The sequence below is a fragment of the Pecten maximus genome, chromosome 2, assembly GCF_902652985.1.
Source record: "Pecten maximus chromosome 2, xPecMax1.1, whole genome shotgun sequence".
Lineage (NCBI taxonomy): Eukaryota > Metazoa > Mollusca > Bivalvia > Pectinida > Pectinidae > Pecten > Pecten maximus.
In genome coordinates this window covers 31,472,290-31,493,655 of record NC_047016.1, presented here as the reverse complement: position 1 = coordinate 31,493,655, position 21,366 = coordinate 31,472,290, and the positions used below count along the sequence as shown (strand labels likewise).

The 21,366-nt window shown below is 35.3% G+C and overlaps 3 protein-coding genes across 7 annotated transcripts in view; 1 reads left to right on the top strand and 2 right to left on the bottom strand.

The window, feature by feature from the left end:
* Window positions 1–4,304: 4,304 nt before the first annotated feature.
* Window positions 4,305–4,928, bottom strand: LOC117342450 (keratin-associated protein 5-3-like). The gene has a single exon (XM_033904613.1). It carries the CDS (start codon window positions 4,926–4,928, stop codon window positions 4,305–4,307), a length of 624 nt encoding a protein of 207 aa, XP_033760504.1.
* Window positions 4,929–10,381: 5,453 nt separating this feature from the next.
* Window positions 10,382–17,139, top strand: LOC117321783. The gene is made up of 6 exons (XM_033876345.1): window positions 10,382–10,460; window positions 11,360–11,544; window positions 12,151–13,272; window positions 13,845–14,127; window positions 14,539–14,638; window positions 15,028–17,139. The coding sequence occupies exons 2-6, from the start codon at window positions 11,412–11,414 to the stop codon at window positions 15,253–15,255; spliced, it is 1,866 nt and encodes a 621-aa protein (XP_033732236.1). The 5' UTR covers window positions 10,382–10,460; window positions 11,360–11,411; the 3' UTR covers window positions 15,256–17,139.
* The window catches only part of LOC117321781 (WD repeat-containing protein 60-like), a 33,183-nt gene continuing 28,662 nt past the window's right edge, over window positions 16,846–21,366 (bottom strand). For 4 of the 5 annotated variants that reach the window (XM_033876341.1, XM_033876343.1, XM_033876342.1 and 1 more), the window contains 4 exons: window positions 20,611–20,656; window positions 19,990–20,173; window positions 19,586–19,649; window positions 16,846–19,416 (listed from right to left, as the gene is read on the bottom strand). In XM_033876341.1, coding sequence (XP_033732232.1) covers window positions 19,306–19,416; window positions 19,586–19,649; window positions 19,990–20,173; window positions 20,611–20,656 — 405 coding nt within the window. In that variant the 3' untranslated portion in view covers window positions 16,846–19,305. The remainder of the gene's footprint in view (window positions 19,417–19,585; window positions 19,650–19,989; window positions 20,174–20,610; window positions 20,657–21,366) is intronic. The other variant, XR_004531408.1, reaches the window with a different exon arrangement.

The window sequence follows — 21,366 nt, the reverse complement described above, 5'->3', positions numbered from 1 at the left end:
TTCCCTATGTTTCCCCCTCAGTCCTATGAACCTCCAGTTCCCAGGTTTTGTGTTGTGTAAGATGGATACCCTATGTTTCTGCCTCAGTCCTATGAACCTCCAGTTCCCAGGTTTTGTGTAAGATGGGTTCTCTATGTTTCTGCCTCAGTCCTATGAAGTTGTGTGTAAGGGATAGAAATGAATATCTAAGTAATACAGCAAGTAACACCTTCAAAAGATGTTAGGTCAACCATGACAAAATTTGTGTTTAAAAATTTGTCATTTGGTCCTGTTGAATCTGATTTATATTCCAGACGATACATAGGTTGTGGTTGGGAATTGTAATGAGTCAGGCAGAAAATAATTAAATTGCTGAATTTTCAATCTTATATCATATATAAATGTTTGTGTAGGAGTTCTTTATACATGTGTATATATATTTGGATCAAAACAATTTTTTTCTGAACATGTTTCATCATTCAGAAGTTTTTGGTTTACAGCTTGTGTCTAGACACTGAGTTAATACATGTAGTAAGTTACTGATTTCCTAGTCATAATATCTGTATATGTGTAAAATTTTATCATATAGAAAACACAGAAATATATTTTTGTTGGTTATAAATAATAATACACAAACTTAACACTGTTCAGAGTACTAGCTTACTTTGTGTCACTAAATCTTACCTTAGATTTTAGATTTTTCTCCTCAAACCACTTCTGGAATCTTACAAATTTATAAACCAGGCCTTTAGTAAAGAAAGAGTATGATATAGAACAGTATGTTGACTATTGAAGTTTGGTACTGGGTCAGACTTGAAGGAAAAATCCAGTTCTTGGTGTGTGATTGTGAGTTTAGTCCTGACTCGACTCTACCTAGTGGTAGAAATGGTTTGGACATTAAGCTTAAAACAGAAGTTATAAGACTTTTTTTTTAAACAGCGAATGTTGTAAGAGACATTGTGTAATGTATTATATACCATTTAATCACTTTCTTATCTTGATTTAACGAAAATCTACTGACGTAGGTGGAGACTTGGTAAAATTTGTACTGTATATTTCATCTCCATGTTTGTAAAACTCGTTAACAGAAGTAAGATTTGAGCAATATTCTCACACTTTTAGTTGAATAAGAATCAGTTCATCAATGTTATACAAACTTTCAATATTTGTGCCATATTGACGTGTGCAAGTGTACACGACCACTTTATATAAGTTGTATTTAAACATGGCAATTATACAAATAAGTGTATCCCATGTTGAAAATGGTGCTTTATGTGATACATCTTGTACTTACTCAGGGATTTTCACATTTAATCATTTTGTAACAACATTTTGTTCACCTGTGAATTACAGTTTTCTTCATTATATTGTCAATGTTTAAAGATACATGTAACTTTAATCTTTGACCTTCGTGAATTTGGATTGCTACTTTGACACTGCTTACTAGTGTTACTTATACAGTAAAATTAAATCTGTTCTTGAGGGCCTGCTGTGGTAAGTATATCTTATAGATACCTGCATTGAGGGACTGGTTGAAGTATTATGTTAGAATAGGTACAGTATTTTAGTGAGAGAAAGGTCAAACTAGTGATGTTTGCGATATAACGGTAAGGTGTGAAGATAATTCAATGTCACCTGTGTAATCTTACTAGTCCCCTACCGGTGAAACTGGGGAAATATAGGTTTCTTACATAAAACTAGAGATTGTTATCAGCACTCTAGAGGCTTCATTACTGAAGGGATTTTGATAAAACTTCACAAAATGATCAAGGACCATGATATCTCTTGACAAGTTTGATTTTCTGTGTTTTTGAGTCAAGGTCACTGTTATAATTCCTAGTGGGGGCTTGTATTACTTTAACAATGCCCAGTATGCTTGTTAACCTGGTTCTCATATTACCTGCCTGTACAAAATTTTAACATTTTTAACAGGTGAGTTAACTATTGCACGATTGAATCTTCCATTTTTGATTGGTTCACTATCTGAAGACATAATTTGACTAGGTGCGGAAAGTTAAAGGTGAGTTAAATACAAGGATATATCAGAGAATTTATGAAAAGTTAAAAAGTTAAGTTATAGGATAAGTCAGAGGTGAGTTTAAGGAAAGTTAAGTGAGTGTAACTTTGAAATAACAAACAAAGAATGAATTGAAGTTAAAAGTGAGATTTAAGTTTTTGTGGGTAAAATAAGCAAGAGTAAAGACTTTCTGGTCGGTGAGTATAACCCAGATGCCTCTTGGTTGAACTGATCGAAGAATCTTTAATGGAATGGCATGATCACATTTGTTCCTATGTGAAGACTGTAACACTTGACTGACTTCACAAATAAATAATCATTGACACTATTCATGAAGTGAATATCACTGAACTTTATAGAATCTTTGAACACTCTGTCCTCTTGATGTATACTGGGCATATTCAACCATTCTTGGGGACTGTTATGTACACTGATACAGAAGACCAGAAAATTAGCCATAGGAAGACAAACCAAGCTGGACGGGACAGAAAGCAGGTGAACATAACTTCTGACAGCTGAATCAGCAACCGAGGTCCTATGACGGAACAGAAGGATCTTGTGTGGCCGGGCTCGGCATGCAAGGAAAAATACAGTGCCATCAGACCCTCCAATGTACAGTTTGGTCTTCAGGAATGTTGAATAAAGCCAGTATATAATAAGTTAACATTGTGTTCATGGTAATTAGAATACCGGAGAGAGAAAGGGCAATTATGTATGCTTATGTCAGTACGTTTATAGCATGTGTTGACATACAACAAGATGTAGGATACAGCCTTAACTTTTATCTGGCTTACATGTTGATGATCTGCTCGTCTCACATTACTGTTACAAATGTGATACGTTATATTGGGTATGAACAGCCATGTTACATCACATCTATAAAATGGCCTTACAGTACAAACCAATATGCTGATACTCATAGTGATCAGCTGTGGTATAAGTTTGTAGAGAATGTAAGTCTGTTTTTTGCCGTTACTGAAAGTAATGATTGTCCATGCTCTGTCACGGCTAAGGGGCCCTCTGTCTTGTTACTGAAAGTAATGATTGTCCATGCTCTGTCACGGCTAAGGGGCCCTCTGTCTTTTCATGTCACATAGAGGTTGTGGTAAAGATTGAAAAGGAACGTTTGTTTTAGATCTGTGAGAACTCTTAATTTTTGGGGAGAGGGCAAGATTGATAGAACTGTTACTATGGCATGAAATTCATGAGATGAATCCTATTTGGATGGGAGAGTTGAAATTTTTAGAAGTCTTGATGTTGGACAGAATAAATCTAAAAGTACTCTTGTTGGGGAAGGAGAGCTGAAAGGAGGAGTTTCTGTGGGACAAAGTAAATCAATTCTGTTTACTCAGGTTGGGGAAAGGGTTGTCAATCAAAGTGAACAGGTCTTTGGAAACAGTTTATTTTCTTGTGTAATTATTGATATAATAAAGAGAAAGCTACACTTAACGTGACTTTAGCATGACATGTAAAAGAACGAACTTGACATTCACACGAGGTACATTGTAACTACTGTATATAGTATGTAATGTTGATACACAAACATGTTGGTTTGATTTTGTATATTTACTGTTATTGTGTAATGGATGAAGTACAAATGAACGTCTATGTGTATGTAGCTCTTTAATGACAAAATCGACAAATGAGAAGATTGGTGTACATTTGTACGAGGTCCTTGGATTTTTTTTTTCCCCTAACAGTTCAGATTTCGTCAGTTTTCACCAGAAGTTAAAAATTGATTGCATTTTCTATTTTTTGGGGACTTTGTGCTCTCCTTAAAAATAAACAAAATTAGGACTCTCATGGAAATAACCCTGTGTGATCGGCTGTTTTGTAATACAATATCAACAGTTGTTGGGTATAAACAGTATTTCTTGCGTCTAACACTTTGTATATTGTGCAATAATAACTAAATGCAATACTTTTTTCTACCTGACAGTGTTTTTGTAGTCATTTTACTTTCAAAACCATGTTAAACATGTCCGTCAATATGGTGTTCTTACTATGCTGATGGGAAATAGGGCTAGATGTGGTTTTAAGCAAGAGAAAGTCATAATGACTTTTTCAAAGAATATTTCTTTATAATAGCTGTTGATTGGTTCCATGGATGTCTGTTTGATTTGGTTTACGTTGAATGTAAATGTGTTGTGTTCATTGTTCAGTAATGCAGTTAGCTAGTATACAAGCATGTTTGCTGTTAGTCCCAGACTGGCACTACCACTGAAGACTAGGTGTGTACTCAGTCCCACAACAGTACTCCATCAGTCCCCCACCGGTATGACACAGAGGATTATAGGTTTGTACTCCATCAGTCGCCACTGGTACCACCACAGAGGAATATAGGTTTGTACTCCATCAGTACCCCACTGGTACCACCACAGAGGACTATAGGTTTGTACTCCATCAGTTCCCCATTGGTGTCACCACAGAGGACTATAGGTTTGTACTCCATCAGTCCCCCACTGGTACCACCACAGAGGACTATAGGTTTGTACTCCATCAGTCCCCCACTGGTATCACCACAGAGGACTGTAGGTTTGTACTCCATCAGTCCCCCACTGGTACCACCACAGAGGACTATAGGTTTGTACTCCATCAGTCCCCCACAGGTACCACCACAAAGGATTATAGGTTTGTACTCCATCAGTCCCCCACTGGTACCACCACAGAGGACTATAGGTTTGTACTCCATCAGTCCCCCACTGGTACCACCACAGAGGACTATAGGTTTGTACTCCATCAGTCCCCCACTGGTACCACCACAGAGGACTATAGGTTTGTACTCCATCAGTCCCCCACTGGTACCACCACAGAGGACTATAGGTTTGTACTCCATCAGTCCCCCACAGGTACCACCACAAAGGATTATAGGTTTGTACTCCATCAGTCCCCCACCGGTACCACCACAGAGGACTATAGGTTTGTACTCCATCAGTCCCCCCACTGGTACCACCACAGAGGACTATAGGTTTGTACTCCATCAGTCCCCCACTGGTACCACCACAGAGGACTATAGGTTTGTACTCCATCAGTCCCCCACTGGTATGACACAGAGGACTATAGGTTTGTACTGTCATCAGTCCCCTCAGAAGGTCTGTACTGTCGCAGTTATTTATTTCCTTAAATGTCGCATTCAAATTTGCATTCCTTGTTTACTTGTTTTCTGATTTAGAAAAGTTGACTTAACAGGTTTTGATGTTTGATTGTAACGAGAACTGTCCAGTCCTGAGAATGCTTTCACCATGATAAACACATGACTCTATTATCTCTTGGTGTATTTGCTGTATTGGGAGTTTCACAGTAATATTTTGACAGGAGAATTCTGAAGTTTTCCATATCATTCCTAAAATTGCAGCCAGCATGTTTGGAGAGAATCATGAGTTCAAAATTGTCATTTTATTCCACGAGTTTGTGGTTTTGAAAGTATCCTGACTACATTATATGGTAGACTCTGAGTCTGATCTTCACTGTGATGACTTGTAATTTGTTTTTGATAGATTTTTATACAGGATTTTGCTGCCAGTGAGTGATTCCGTAGAAGCTGATGTGCCAATCAAGAACTTTTCCGCGTGTATTTTTGTACATATTTTTGTAATAGGAAATGATGCATTGCTTTCTCAGTTGTATATTATCAATGTATGACTGCTCAGTATACATCAACAACTGATAATGTTTTACATACAGAAGTATCATCTAAAGGATTTGTTATAAGTCTATTATATTACCTCATTATCAATGCAGACTGGAAATGTATTCAGCTGTTGAATCTGTGATAACATGTAGTATATCATGATAATTTGTTACGTTTTACACTTTATACTTATTTATATGTTAATGATATAAACGTTTACAGTTGTTGATGATCTGTTGAATAAAAACTGCCTTGGATTAAATCATTGTCTGGTTTTGTTTAATTTACATTCTCCCATACATTTTACGACTCAAACCGACAGACTGATATGGGTGAAGACATTTCATACATGTCAACCTCTGAAACCTCCAATGAGGGAGATCTCCCTCATTCCACATCTAAAATGAGGGAGAAAGTGCGTGAAAAAAATCGCGACATTTTTTTAGGTGATGTTCCTCATGGGCTTGTGCAGGTGTAAATTACCTCGGGCTACAGTTTGATATTTAAATTTGACAACAATGGTTAATTTTAAAGAATAATGATAATAAAAAAAAAAATAGAAGAAAAAAAACAATTTAAAAAAAAAATGTTTTCAGAAATTTCATAGAAAGGAACTGTATTTAGTGAATCATATTATTAATGATGTAGTCACTTGAAATTTGCAACCAGTATACAAAGCAACTACTTATCTCCTGATTTTTTTTTTTTTTTTTCATTATTTTGTTCTGAAATATTACTAAATGTATCAAATTATCTCCCTTCCTTTCTCAAATAATAATTACACGGTAATTTATTTCTTTTTGTTTTACTAGTAGTTCTATTATTACATAAAACAAACTTCTTAAAAAGTCTTTTTATTTTTTTCTGACCCAAACTGAAATCCGGATTTTTGTGGCAGTTTACGACTTTATATTAGTATTGACCAATTAAAGATGGCGGCACTACAAGCGCTGGTACTAACAGCTACGATTAAGAAAGGCATTATTAGCTTTCATGTGAGTAAATCTTGTTGGCAGATATTATCAGTGTTTGTTCTTGAAGTGATGTATCCTGGTTGTAATCACAAAATTAACTGACCATGTCAAATGAAGCCAAATACAGTTGTAATGTATACACAGGTCGGCAGGCATGCACGATGAGTGGTGACAGACCCTCTCTCACCAAGCCCCAGGCCAGGGCAGCTACACAGGTGGTGGGGTTGTTTTGATTACATAATCAGATTAGGGTCGAAGTGTCTGAGATTTCCGGGGTTTTATGAGGGAAGACTGCTCAAATCCGGGAGAAATTTAACCCCGATTCGGGAACTGTACCAAATCGGGATTTAGGGGAAATTTAATTGATTTTCCGGGCACTTCCCGCGTAATCCGGGAAGGTTGACACCTATGAGTCATTTTGCCTGTGTATGGATATATTTCAAAGAAATGCTTGTACTGTGGTATTCAGTCAACTTGGTTATGTATTGCCTATAGACACCTGTGAACTAAAATGAAATAAGAAAAATCTGAGACTTTTGAACTTCAAATGCATTTCTTCTAAATTCTTGGCTTGAATGTCTTCATATGTACAATTAACATTTTACGATAATTGTTTAAGTCTCTTTAGGTTTTGTGAGACTTTGTCAGGTTCTGAAGTTTTGTACTTTGTCAGCTATACTGATATTTTGTACTTTGTCAGGTATACTGAAGTTTTGTACTTTGACAGGTACTGAAGTTTTGTACTTTGTCAGGTATACTGAAGTTATGTACTTTGTCAGATACTGAAGTTTTGTACTTTGACAGGTACTGAGTTTTTTTGTACTTTGACAGGTAGTGAAGTTTTGTACGTTGACAGATACTGAAGTTTTGTACTTTGACAGGTACTGAAGTTTTGTACTTTTGACAGGTAGTGAAGTTTTGTACGTTGACAGATACTGAAGTTTTGTACTTTGACAGATACTGAAGTTTTGTACTTTGTCAGGTATACTGAAGTTTTGTACTTTGACAGATACTGAAGTTTTGTACTTTCACAGGTACTAATTGTTGTACTTTGACAGGTATTGAAGTTTTGTACTTTGACAGGTACTGAAGTTTTGTACTTTCACAGGTACTGAAGTTTCGTACTTCGACAGGTACTGAAGTTTTGTACTTTGACAGGTACTGAAGTGTCGTACTTCGATAGGTCCTGAAGTTTTGTACTGACATGTACTGAAGTTTTGGCAATTTCAACCATGAGAGATGACCATTGAAAAGTAATCATTAGTAAGTGATGATTCAGGCGAGAATGACTTAGAAAAGAACATTGTAGACCTGCACAAAGTGCACACGAGTATACCGGCGTACAGGGTCCATCGTCGGTACGGTATCAACTTTCCCTTTGAAGAAAGACTGATTAAAATCCAAAAGGCCTAAAATTATATTTGTGAAATGGGCTTCTGGGGTGGAGACAACAAAGTAAGTGAACGATAATAAATAGCCTTTGTCTATATTCAAGACAACGGGTCGAAATTAAAACACTCAATCCAATAATCAGAAAACCTGGAATCGATATGTGGTTGATGGGTTCCTGGGATGGCGCCTAAAAAAATTTGTGAAATGAACGACCTTGATCCATGTTCTTGGTCACAGGGATCAGATATGTTGAAACACACGGACAAATTCTTTTTGCTGAAAACTGGGAGCCTGGAATCATGATAATTGGTAGGTTGATTCTTGGGCTGACACCTGATAAAGTTTGCAAAACTAAACGACATTGACTTTGTTCAAGGTCATGGAAGTCAAATTTGTTAAAACACTCGATAATATATCGTGATATTTGGTTTGTCAGCTCCTTGGATGATGCCTGACAAATTTTGTGAAAAGAAATGACCTTGACCTATATTCAAGGTTACAAGGGGCACATTTGTCTGAAACAGCTTCTGATTAACACAAAAATCATGATACGTGCATTTGGCTTGCAGGTTCCTGAAATGCAGGCTGACTAAGTTTGTGAAAAGAAATAACCCTTACCCACATTCAAAGTCACAAGGGCAAAATATATTAAAACATTCAAATGACTTTTGAAAGAATCAAGGTATAGATTTCTTTTAGATTCCCGAGATGACGCATGAAAAATTTGCGAAATGACCGTAACCCATATTTGCGGTCACGGGGATCAAATATGTTAAAACAATCCAACAAATACTTCTGATTAAAAAACGGACATTGAATCGAGGAAATTGGCAGGAAGGTTCTTGTGATGACAACTGGCTACTTTTGTGAAAAAGAATGGCTTTTACTCATGTTCAAGTTGAAGGTCATGCTGAAGACGATATCCCTTTTATTATATGCTCGGAAGTATTGAAAGTGAAATCAACAATGCCGGGTCGGGTGAAAAGGGGCTGCTTAATTTTCAATGCTTTGACAAGCCATGCATTCCTAAAATCAGCTATGTTATATGTATTTAACGAAAATAATCATAGAAAACCAACATGCAAAACGAACACAAAGTCGACGAAACGAGGACAAACTTATTAAAAATATGGATTTACACGTGGCCCGGTCTCTGGGGAAGTTTGGTTTGCATTGCCATAGAATAGAAGGATAACAGACCATGTGTTCCGGAGAGTAAGAGTCTTCAGATTCATTGACGAAACCGTCCAATTAAATCCAGGTCAAATACAGCAAACCACGTACTCAAATTCAGAACTTGGATTGTGGCTATAGAACCACCGGATATCGACAAGCATCGAACACGGACGGATAGGAATGGAATATTTCTCAAAACTAGAAGTTACAGCAAGAAACTAGTTTAAAAAACAATCTAGACTTAACACACACCAGAAGTATTTCTCACAATGAGTGATAAATTCTCTGAAAGTGTTTTATCAGAGACATTAAAAAACCCAGTAAAAGCAAAAAACAAACCTGGTCAGTTTAACCCTGTCTGCTATTCAAATAAATACTACAACCGGAATTGTTAGCAACTAGAATTAAGGTGGGTCAGAGATGCTACTGGCATTTTTAAAGATCTTCAACAACAGGAACGGCAATATAAAAAATCAGTTGAAGACACAGTCTAATTAATTCAAGTAACATATTATAATTTGTATTCAGCATGTAAGTCACGTTAGAACAGTCCTTAATCTCCTTTTCCACTATTAAGTCTCATAACAACCAAATAAAAAAAAAATTCCAACTTTCCAACTAATTCTACATGAGAAAATTAAACTTTGTCTTGAAATCAGACAACATTTTATATAAAATATCTTTGCATCACTGTAACCTACCTAATATCCTATTATTTGCCTATTCTTTAAATTACTCAATGGCGGTGAAAAATGCAGTATCTTGCATTATTCTCTGTCTATATAATTATGATAACTTGTCTAAACCGACCCTTCTCTAATCCAGGTCACTGTCTATAACCAATCGGAACACCTCGCCTCCGTCTACGAACGTAGTTTCGGAGAAAATGACGAGGGGTTCTGATTGTGTCTATAACGTCCCATTATTGATATGCTCTACCGGAGGCTGTTGCATTGTTATATGTTTATAAAACAACTCACACATTTAAAAAAAAACTAAAATAACTAAAAGGTTATTAATTAAGATTAGGCCTAATAGATCTGGTTACTAGTTGTTACACTGTTTGTAGTAACATTTTGTCTCATCGCTAATTAGTCAGCGTGTTTTGTCGGAGTGGGGAAAATAACAAGTATCAAAATGCTAAATATAAATCCCCAGCGCAAATTCCGGAATATTTGTCTCGCGCTTTGGTTTCGTGTTTTAGTATGAATAGATAAGTTCCGGTCGAAAGGTGTGAAAGTTGTTTACATTTTGGCATTCAATACTATTCCAGTTTTACAGGTGTTATCTTGTAAGTATCCCTTTGTTTTGGTTTTACGACATACTCATACAGATCATGACAATATACACTAAGGAAAATGTTTGTTTTAAGTAGGATATATCTAAAAATGGCGCTACAATCATGCACATAGCATCACATCGCGTTCTATTTAACGTCGGTACTGTAGGCCTACAAAGCAAATGCACATACTGGAGAGGAGTTCATGCCGATTAAATATATCATAAGGGTAAAATTACCACTCATATCATTATGATCACATAATGGGCTTTCCCATAATGTAACGCATCCCTCATTGCGACTAACAGACTAAGATAAATTCCCACTGGCCTGTGTAGCCACACTACCTGATCACGGTCGGTAGGACATAGTGATAACCACTAGCCTAGAGAACTACATATTACTATTAGATGAATGTTCACCAGAATTTTTCAAACCATATACTTGTTTAGTAAGTCAAGGGGAACTCCAGATACTGAAGTCATCACAAATCAAGTGGAGATTATGTAACATAAAAATCTGGCATTGTGTACTGTGTATCCATCAGGGATAGACCAAGGCACGACCAAAGTTTAGAAGTCCCGATTTCAAGTCCTGGTTTCCAATGATACCATATTTCACTATTTTGCATTTGTTACTCACTGAAATTTCAGTACATCAAATACATTAAGTCTTTATCAACTATCAGGGCTCTACACATCACAAATCTTTGAGAGGATGTAGGTGTACAAGCTAAGTGGTTGAATAGTTTCAATTTTATCATCAAATGTTACTGATTTTAAAATAGACAGAACATGAGATGTGATCTTCAAGCTGTGCAGTTGGTTATCTTTTGGCTATGCTTGCTGTAAACTAGGTTTGGAATGTTGCTTTATATTGCTAAGATATGCAAGTACATTTTTTTCTTTCAGAAAATAAAAACAACATAAGAATTGCATTGATAAATGCGTAAACTACACAGTTATGGACCTGTGCACAGTGAAACATTCCTTCTCGGAACTAATAAAAGTAATGAACCCATGGACACAGAGTCACTTTGTGATGTGGCTGGACATAAAAGTTGCTGAGTACAAAGTCTACGGCAAAATGGTGCTAGGTAGGTATTAAATATTGTATCAGTCAATTGCAACCATACATCACTTTAATTTACATCAAATCCAGACTTAGTAATCTGATTTATATAAAAAATTAATCTGTATTTTTTCTGGCTTGTTTTACTCAAACCTGAATACATTGCTAATTTAATAGATTTATTGTATTAATCCTAAATAAACCCCCTTTCCTAATGTGAAAAAATAGTGTTAATGTTCAGGAAGGGCTTATTATGAACCACTCTAAGCTTACTATATTAAGATTTATGATACAACAAAAATGAAAAAGAGAGGCCTTTTTTGTGAGCAGGGGATTTATTTGCAGATAAATATGGTACAAATATATATATATATACTATATAGATATCCTTATTAATGGGGGAAGGGGTATAAATGTATTATTAAAGATAATAGCACATGGATATATGTGTCTTTGAATAAATTCAAATACATGAAAAAATCATGCACATATTTTTCAATAAATATAAATAGAAGATGACAATATGTAAAGGAAGGACATACAATAAACAGTGTGTAATTCACATTAAAACATCACAAATTAATTAAACCAATGACTTATGATGTTGTTATAATAATTTTTTTTCCAACAGACAACAAATCTGTGACAACTCCAGAATGGCTAAGAAATAAGAATTTAGGCATGGATTTTGATACAGAAGCTGCCAGTGGTCAAACATCAAAGGATCAGACTCCAGTTGATGATATTTCACGGAGTTCTAGCTATAGGGAGCAACAGCGATACAGCTCCACTCCACAGCATGGGAAAGACAACAACAAAAATGCCAGTAGGGTTGGTTCTAATGTTAACGAGGTAGAGCGAACCAGAAGAGAAACAAATGTGGTTGATTTGTCAAAGTATTCTGACTCACAGACATATCAATCCCGTACGCCATCTTCTGAGGGGTCCTATCTCCAAAGACAAACTGTTTCCTCTGTGGACAAGACTTCACAAGGATCTATGTCATCTGTGCTATCTGTCAGTGGTGGACGATCATTGGAAGATTCTCGAGTTTCTTTAGGTCGACAGCATGTTTCACATTCAGAATTTGCAAAAGGCTCTGATCACTATTTCTCTGGAACAAAACCTCATTCTCTATCTTATACCTCTGAGAGAAACACATCTGGCAATAACCAGAGATCTAACACAGACAGTCGTGCTGGTTCAGAACATCAGAACAATGGTCAGGAATTTTCTAATAAAAATACATCTACTTTTACTAATCCATTCCCTGGTACAAATCTACACCTGACGGATGATGATGTTGTCAGTAGCTTCACAAAGTTAGCCACCGATAGGAATTTTGTAACAGAAACCCATTCTAAATCACAGTTTGAACAGCAAAATATTTCTCCTGATGTTGATATGACTGCAATTAAAATAGAAATTTTGGATGAAGATTCTGAAGAGTTTAATCCGCCTCCGGACAGCCATACTTACCAGAAGTCTCTGCCAGACTTTGGTAGGACTTTTGCCACAGGTTCCCGCCACTCGTCCTCATCTAGTGTTTCCAATAATCAGATCACTTCCCAGAATATCATAGGCTCAGATATTTCAGCACAAGGTCAAAGTCACTTGTCTAATTTGATGACGTTTGGCGACTACCATACTTCTCTCAGTCATCCTGTACCTGTATCTATGTACATGTCGACATCACCATCAGCCGAACAACAGGTTTCCTTGGTTGCTGCAAGTGATGACAGCACACAGGAAAGTATGTATCATTTTTTTTCTATATCAATCTCATAGTATTAACTCTTTTTCCCATAATAATACCATATGACAAATCTGCTGAACCAATATACATATTCATCACAAAGTTGGTCTATTTCCTGGTGAGTTTGCCCGTGTAATATTTTTGCATGTCTCTAGTGTAACATACCCTGGAATGTTTTCCATTGTCTGTGCCAGTCAGAAATTGATTGTGAAATCATATATTATAAACAATAATGTGACATCATAGATTGTGAAAATCACAGCAAAATAGCTGTCTCCCTTTGATTAAGCCTCCACACTTTGACTTTAAAATCTGTCAAAATGTAGTTTTCTGAGTTATGTGGTAAAAACTATATTAAATTAGTTTTCATTCCATATGAGAGTTTATGAAACTTTAGTTTTTTTGCGAAAGCTTTCAAAAAATGTAAGATAAATTATGTAAAACTTCAATGGAAATGAAAGCTCATTTAAGATCTATATTTATAGTGAATCATATAGGGTCATTATGGAGAAAAAGAGTGTTACATATTGTTATATACTATGATATATATATATATATGATAATTTTAGGTGGTGAGCATGGACAAGAAGCTACAGAAAATACAGAACAATCATGGAAACACAAAAAATGGCAGTACATTGAGTCTCTGCGAGGGAGCTCCGACAATCTTAACCCAAAGGTCCAATCTCGAATCATGCAGCGCACCAAAGTTTTCCCCGATCCTTTTCCTGTGGAGAGACTCAAATATGGAAACAAGGCTCGAGATATGATCAACTCTGGGATCATCACACGCCCCGCCAAAATGCAGTTCCTTGATACAGTATTCAATGAAATTGTCAAGTACACTGGACTGTAAGTATATCTTAGATACATGTATTCTTTACGAAGCTTGACTTGAAGTTATTTCAAAAAAGTAGATGCTTTCGTCAGGAACCCAGTATAAAAGAATTTACCTGTTTTGATTCTGAGTTGTGGGCAATCAAATGCTTAGATGTTTGAAATGTAATTTCTAATTTTTTAAAACAATTTTGTATTTGAAATGAATAACTGGCAGTAGTTGACATACAAATGTATTTTAGAAATTCTGAAATATTTCAATTATCATAAATTTAAATTGATACAGAGTTTGTTTATTGTAGAATCTCTGTATAAAACTTTAACCAGGTTTCTGTTGTTTTTTTCTCACTTTTATTTTTTTTTAAATCAGTAGTTACAACTTAAACAATTATTGTGAATACAATGACTTTCTAATTGATGTTAAAGGTATCCAACCCCTACGCAGAAGATGGAAGTAGCTAAAGCCATCGTAAGCAGTTTCCCCAAACTCAATGTACGATCAAAGGACAGTCACATATCTCCTGCGGTAAGTTTCTCAGTACATCATAACAATGTCCTTAAAAACTGTCCAGTTCTGTCTGATACAGTAGATAGTATGTCAACCAAAAATCCATCCACTTGGGACATGTACAAAGTTTGTTTATGGGAAGTGCGACAAACAGCTGGATCCTTAAATGTCTGTAAATGAGAAAAATATCTTGGTGTATACCTGCATGGTATACAGATGAAAGACTATGTCACTGCCACACTCTGAACAACTCTGAATCGTTGTGCAATAGGATGTAGTGTATTGAAACCTAATGAGTTCAGTCTGTTTTTTAAAACCAGTGAAATTTAAGATATTAGAAATTTACAATGTATGACACAAAAAGTAAATGAACATATTTTGCAATCTTAATTCTGATTCTATTTCAGGATTCCTGGTTTGTTGTTCTTAATGACAAGTTCCGCAATGAACGTCGTGGTTTAAACAATCAGTCCTACCAGAGTCAGCACATGAGGCAGAGGGCACTGTTAACAGTCCGGAGGGCACAAGCCCACATGTATAATATGGCCTCCATGTCAAGGTCATCCACCACTGGCTTTTCTGGAGTGGCCAAGTCGACGTCACAGCCAGTTAAAGATGAAAATGGTGACACGTAACAGTTTAAAGTTTATACCAGTGGTTAAGATCAGGGACTTTATCTGTATGTGGATTTAATTTCGACTGAGACTTTCAGATTTCCGTTAATTTATAAAAAATGTTACAGGTTTGTTAAGTTACCAGTTAAAATCATTGGTTATAATCAAAGTATCAGGCATACTGTTACCAAAGATGTCAGCATGGCACCACATATGAAAGAACATTGACCTGGTTTTCTTGTGTTTAAGACATAGAAACATTAAATCTTTTTATGTTGCACAGCTAGCAGTCATTGAGAAACCAAAGGACACATTGTGTTGTCATTAGGTAAATAGATCTTGTATTAAAATGCATAATATATATGGAAGTGTAAAAAAAATATTTCAATCAAAATGCCACTTACGCTATACATTAGGCCATCTTTAAAAATATCTTGGTTTGCTGTAACCCGACCAGGGGGTTTTACATATGGGTAGGTAGGTAGTGCTGAACTTTTTTTTATCAGTATTCAGCAACTTCTGGACATTATTATCCGGAATGGTCAAGTCATTAAAAAAAAAAAAAAAACAATTATATTTTTCACAATAAAATTTTCAGAGTCTGCATATTTTTTCTTGGTCGGGCAGGTTATGCCAAGTCTTATACATCATGCTTTTTCACCAAGTCTTAAAAAGACACTGTGTATATTTCTGGATAACACTAGAATACTTAAGTTCCAAATAGATCAGTTAAAAGATGGGAGAGAAGATTTATGGACAAACAAAACCTTACTCTGGATGGTCATTGTGGGTGGACGTATAGGCACCACTGGCAGTCTGTTGTTACCAATGTCAGTACTCCAGTAACACTTCTGTAGGGATTTTGATAAAAGCTTTCAGATCAAAAGTAAACACAATACATTGGATGTGTTTGTTTCTGAATTTCTAGATCAAAGTCAATTTTTCTATCTACAGAAAATTATCAAACCAGACTTCTTTTCTGAAATAATTAAATTTGTCCATCCCGATTTCTTTTCTGAAATAATTTTAATCAAACACATACAGAATGTGAACACCCGAGATGAGTTCGTGTCTCAGGGTTCTGATATCAAAGTCATCACTTCTCTTTATAGTCAAACAATGACACAAAATGGATTAATGTCTTAAAGATGTTTTCTATGTATAGATTAGAAAGCTTGATTAACTTTTTTTTGCTTGTGATCCCATACCGTTTCATGTATGAACAGTAAAATCAAATATCTTGGTGAGAGGCAACAGTGCTATCTACTGCGTCAACTCTAGGAATTCATTTTATAAAAACATTCACAAGGGCATATACATTGTAAAGTTTATTTCTGTGTACATTGTATGGTACATTTGTGTAGTGTATAGTTGATGTATTTCTCTGTCATTGTAGTAATGTATAACATGATAGGACTCTTATCACTGTTTTATATCATTTTGTCAGGTAACAATAGATTTTGAGATATTTATACAAAGCATAAAATGAAATATTGGTGCAGTTACAATCATGAGAATTTAAAAAATGATTCATGATGGTAGTATGTAACATTTCTATAAAAGGATTTGTAAAGATGTATATGTGTAAACAAATAAACAAATTCTAAAATTGACTTTTAGGTGGTTTATTCTGTTTCTTTGATAAATTTCTTCACAGTTCATCATTTGTGACAACCTCTCACATTCTGCAACAAATATTTTACACCTACAAATTTTAATAAGAAATGACACAATTTCTAAACAAAAATAATTCATTCTCAATGAATTTGAGGACAATGTTGTTTTTTGTTTATTTCATTCTCTTTTCATACTTCTACCAACATTTGTAAAGATCTCGACCAGAACTGCTATCACAGCAACACAAATTCCAAATCAACACATCTAGTAATGACCAGATGATTAAAAGAAAAAAAAAAGAAAAATGATAAATAGTTTTCTTTGCTGAGAAACCAACCTACATTCATCAAATGGTTCTTGGTGATTATGTCAACCACTAGCCAGTTCCTGCCAACACAGCAAGAGATGCAGATTTAATGCCAAGCACATACTTAGGAAAATTACTGTAAAGTTATTTATTTGGTGTACTCAAATTTTAGTGCATCAATTAATTTAAATATATTACCGCAATGATGCAACAACGTACCCAAAATAGCTGTCGTAGGAAACAATTTACAGAAATTGTAATAATCGTTAATTTAGCGGAGTTCTTTCAGCGAGAAAAGTGCTAAAATAAGTACATTTACATACAAGAATCTAAAAGAACTATTGATAAAATAATCTACCTTGATTTCTAAAGTATAGTTATTTACCCTGGAAAAACTCACAAGTCTGTGTCCTCTTTTGAGTGGGAGTAAATTATCCTAGTAAATACAGGGAAAATTTCTCACTATCTCGACTGGTAGTGTCGGACTAAGTCAACCATAATGTCACATCACGATCATTAGTCAAGAGATAATGATGTTACAATTCATTATTTTTGAATAGATTAACCTAACAGACTTAAACACATGGATGTAATTAGCAAATTGAAAATATATCTGGATCTGTATTTATTGCTATGCTACAATTGTACTTAGACATGTATAGGGGCGATGTGACCTAGACATGTATAGGGGCGATGTGACCTAGACATGTATAGGGGCGATGTGACCGAAACAACTGGAGAGATTCTAGATGTTTATCGACATGAGTGTAATTGTAATTAAAATAGACAAACTTAATCATAATCAACATTATTATATTATCAAAAAATAACAATATAATCACAATGATGTGCAATATTATGAAACACGTAACACACATATACAGCTAATAATACTGTGGTCGACTCAATAAGCATACATGTCCCTGATAATGGACATCCATATTTTTCTGGGGGATGGTCACATTTAATTCAAGTCCATAAAAAGGTTGCTTAATGCACGTGATATGTGTAATAACTCTTTGTTTTATTTATTAAGTGTGTCCCCTTTTGTACTTTAGTAAGGGCACCATGCTTATTAAGTCTAACACATTACACATTCTACAGTATCAAGGATACTTTGTTCTTATAGCGAAGGCCAGATGAATTATGAGCATATCTTATTTTTGATATTATATAATGATATGAACAATTATAAATAAATAGTTTATCACAGATAGTTCCTCTGAACACTTGTCGACTTGGTTTGTGGACGGACTATTGACAAAATGCTGGGCATGGTGAAAACTCCTTGCCAACATTAACAAAATACATCTTTATTTCATTAAATCAAAATGAACATTTCTTCCAAAGCACTGATACTGTATGAATCACATTCAGATGATAATTGACTAAAGTGATGCCATTTGGTCAGGTTCATAAAATAAATTGTTCTCCTGATCAAGGTTTTTTTTTATCTGTCATGCTTACTAAAGAGTCAAACATTTCTCCTTACAATATACATAGTTATTAAACTGAAAACTCTCTTGGAAAAACAAACTGACAACTAATACAGTTACTGTCTATAACATTTTCATGACTTGAGCTCACACAGTCATACCGTTTATGAAAACAGCTTTTGGAGATGTACAAGTCGTGTAATATACAATTGGCACAAATTCAATTATTGTTTATCTATTTCTCTTACACGACAAAAATAAAGTGCTGAACTGTGAACCCTGTCTAATGAGACACCTGTTTGACCTGACTACATCTCACCGAGAGTAGGCTACTCAGTAGAGAGAAGCCTTCTGTCTACAATGTAATGTACATCTTGTAGGGCCAACATTCCACTTTCTGTTATTACTACAATATAATTTGTGATTCTAGATTTTATGAGCCACGTATGTATAACTTATGACCAATGTTTCATCACAACAACAGTGTATGAGACCACAAGACTACATTACAAAATAGAACATGGTGAGATTCCCCTTTCAAAGTCGTAAAATGGCGCTCAGATCTAAAGTTGTGGCTGTTTTAATATTAATATGACCTGATCTGCGAGAGGTTATTAGAAAGGTATATCTCTCCTCTCTTGTCTTCAGTAAAGCTGTAATAGTTCACTGGTGAATAGTAGTCTCTAATCTGTCCTGTACCATTTTGTTGCATCAGAAGCGGTTCAGATAACTTGGCAGGAAGTCACTCTCCAGGGTCTGCTGCTCTCTGTACTGCTTCGCTACTGTGTGGATTTCTGTCTCTCCTGATTCATGACTCACAAGCTGCAAGACAATACAATCTGTCCTTAGTACATTTCGTTATTTCAAATACTCAACAATAAATGGTTGAATGAACATTAATTTAATTAATTCATATTCTGTACATTGTGATCATTAATACACGTGTTTGTCAATATTCTGATAGTTTTACAAATCAATGTTGAGGACTGACCATTTGAGGAAATCGACCTTGTGTTGAGCCTTTGGTGTCAGAAGTGAACTGCAGGTGCACAACTCTATAAAAGATACATAAATTTTAATCTTTTGAACCATGTTTCTGCAAAATGAATGATGTACATTTTATCAAATTTGAGACGAAAGTCAAATGCATGAAGTCATGGAAATGGATTGTGATCACTTGTCAAAATCTCTGATTTTTTTTCCATATTAAAGAGGAATCTCATTCAGCTCCATAAGAACTTTTTAAACATCAACAAAATGAACAGTTTTTTTTTAAAGATATCAGAGAAGATTTTTTTTCTGATCGAACTTAATGTCAATTTATGATAAATTTCTACTAGAGACTTCTGTCACTGTCTCAAGACCTTTACACCTACTTTTCTCTCCTCAACCTACCTGTCCTGTGATGATAGTGTGTCTATCTTGGCAGGCATGGAGTCGCCCTCTAGGATGTCAAAGGTGAAGAGGCGTGCATTGTCGTCCAATACATAGAAGACACAAGGCCGACTCCGTGACCATCGAACACATCGCAGCGTCTGTGTATCCCAGATCTTAGAGGACCATGTCATAACGGGTGTCTCTGTGTATCGATAAAATGTAAGAGATATGAAGCTATCAACTGTAGATGGAAATTCATTAATTCACTAACTTCTTGATGATCCTTTATGTCCTAACAGTGTGAATTAACTACAAATATTAGACTCATGCGTTGGGTTTGTTAGTATATTAGTGGTAAGCGACTGATTTCACATGAATGGTCATTTTTTTGTCAGTATAATGACAGATTCTGACCAGATAGGTTGTTGACCTACTGTGTCCAGGTATAGCATTCCAGCCTGATGACACTATAAAAGTGTACGTCGGATGCCCCATAAGACGGGGATCATCATATGATCTTAGCTGTGAAAAGAACATAAAATCTCTAACAAATAATAGCATTCTATAATTTTTACCCCTCTTATTTTTTTAAACCTGGTTATAGGTATTTACCGTCATATTGTAGGTACCAATGCTTACCTGTTTTTATATTATAAAGATGAACAGATCCATCGTTACAGCTAGCCTGTAAACACAAATATTAAAATCGTTTACAGGTTATATCTACAACAAATTGTATGGCAGATGTCTAAAAACTTCAATGAATATTGTAATATTCATATCTGCAATCTAGAAATATGATCATGACAGGTCATCAAAGGAGCTGTCATTACTCTATATATAGTGGGGCACAATTACAAAGGGTCATAACTCTATATATAGTGGGGCACAATGAACAAAGGGTCATAACTCTATATATAGTGGGGCACAATTACAAAGGGTCATAACTCTATATATAGTGGGGCACAATGAACAAAAGGTCATAATTCTATAGATATAGGGGCACCAGACCTAATTTCATAATATGAAACACTACTATCCAAGAGGTACTTGATACCAAATTTTGAAATTTTAAGTGGTTTAGTAAAATAAAGATATACCCTTGACAATGTGACACACAGACTGACAGGATAATGTTTAGGATTTAATATAATGATAATTTGATATTTAAGATTAAATTATAGTTTATATACAACGAATTTGCTTCATGCCTTATAAATTACTTATTACCCTATAGTTTTTATTGTGTGTATACATGTTTTGTTTTTGCCATGTGTATGTGTATCGGTACATGTTGATATGTAAATGAGATAAGAAGGATGTGGTTGATTGACCAATCAGCGTCCACTTTGGGGGTCACCCTGTTGGGGATTTTGCACCCCCCAGTATAGTTTT

Excerpts from the sequence above, each read along its gene's own strand:
- LOC117321783 (XM_033876345.1), top strand. The coding sequence starts at position 11,412 with ATGGACCTGTGCACAGTGAAACATTCCTTCTCGGAACTAATAAAAGTA. Across the intron at positions 13,273-13,844 it reads TGATGACAGCACACAGGAAA|GTGGTGAGCATGGACAAGAA; the intron begins GTATGTATCATT and ends TGATAATTTTAG. Across the intron at positions 14,128-14,538 it reads ATTGTCAAGTACACTGGACT|GTATCCAACCCCTACGCAGA; the intron begins GTAAGTATATCT and ends TTGATGTTAAAG.
- LOC117342450 (XM_033904613.1), bottom strand. The coding sequence starts at position 4,928 with ATGGAGTACAAACCTATAGTCCTCTGTGGTGGTACCGGTGGGGGACTG.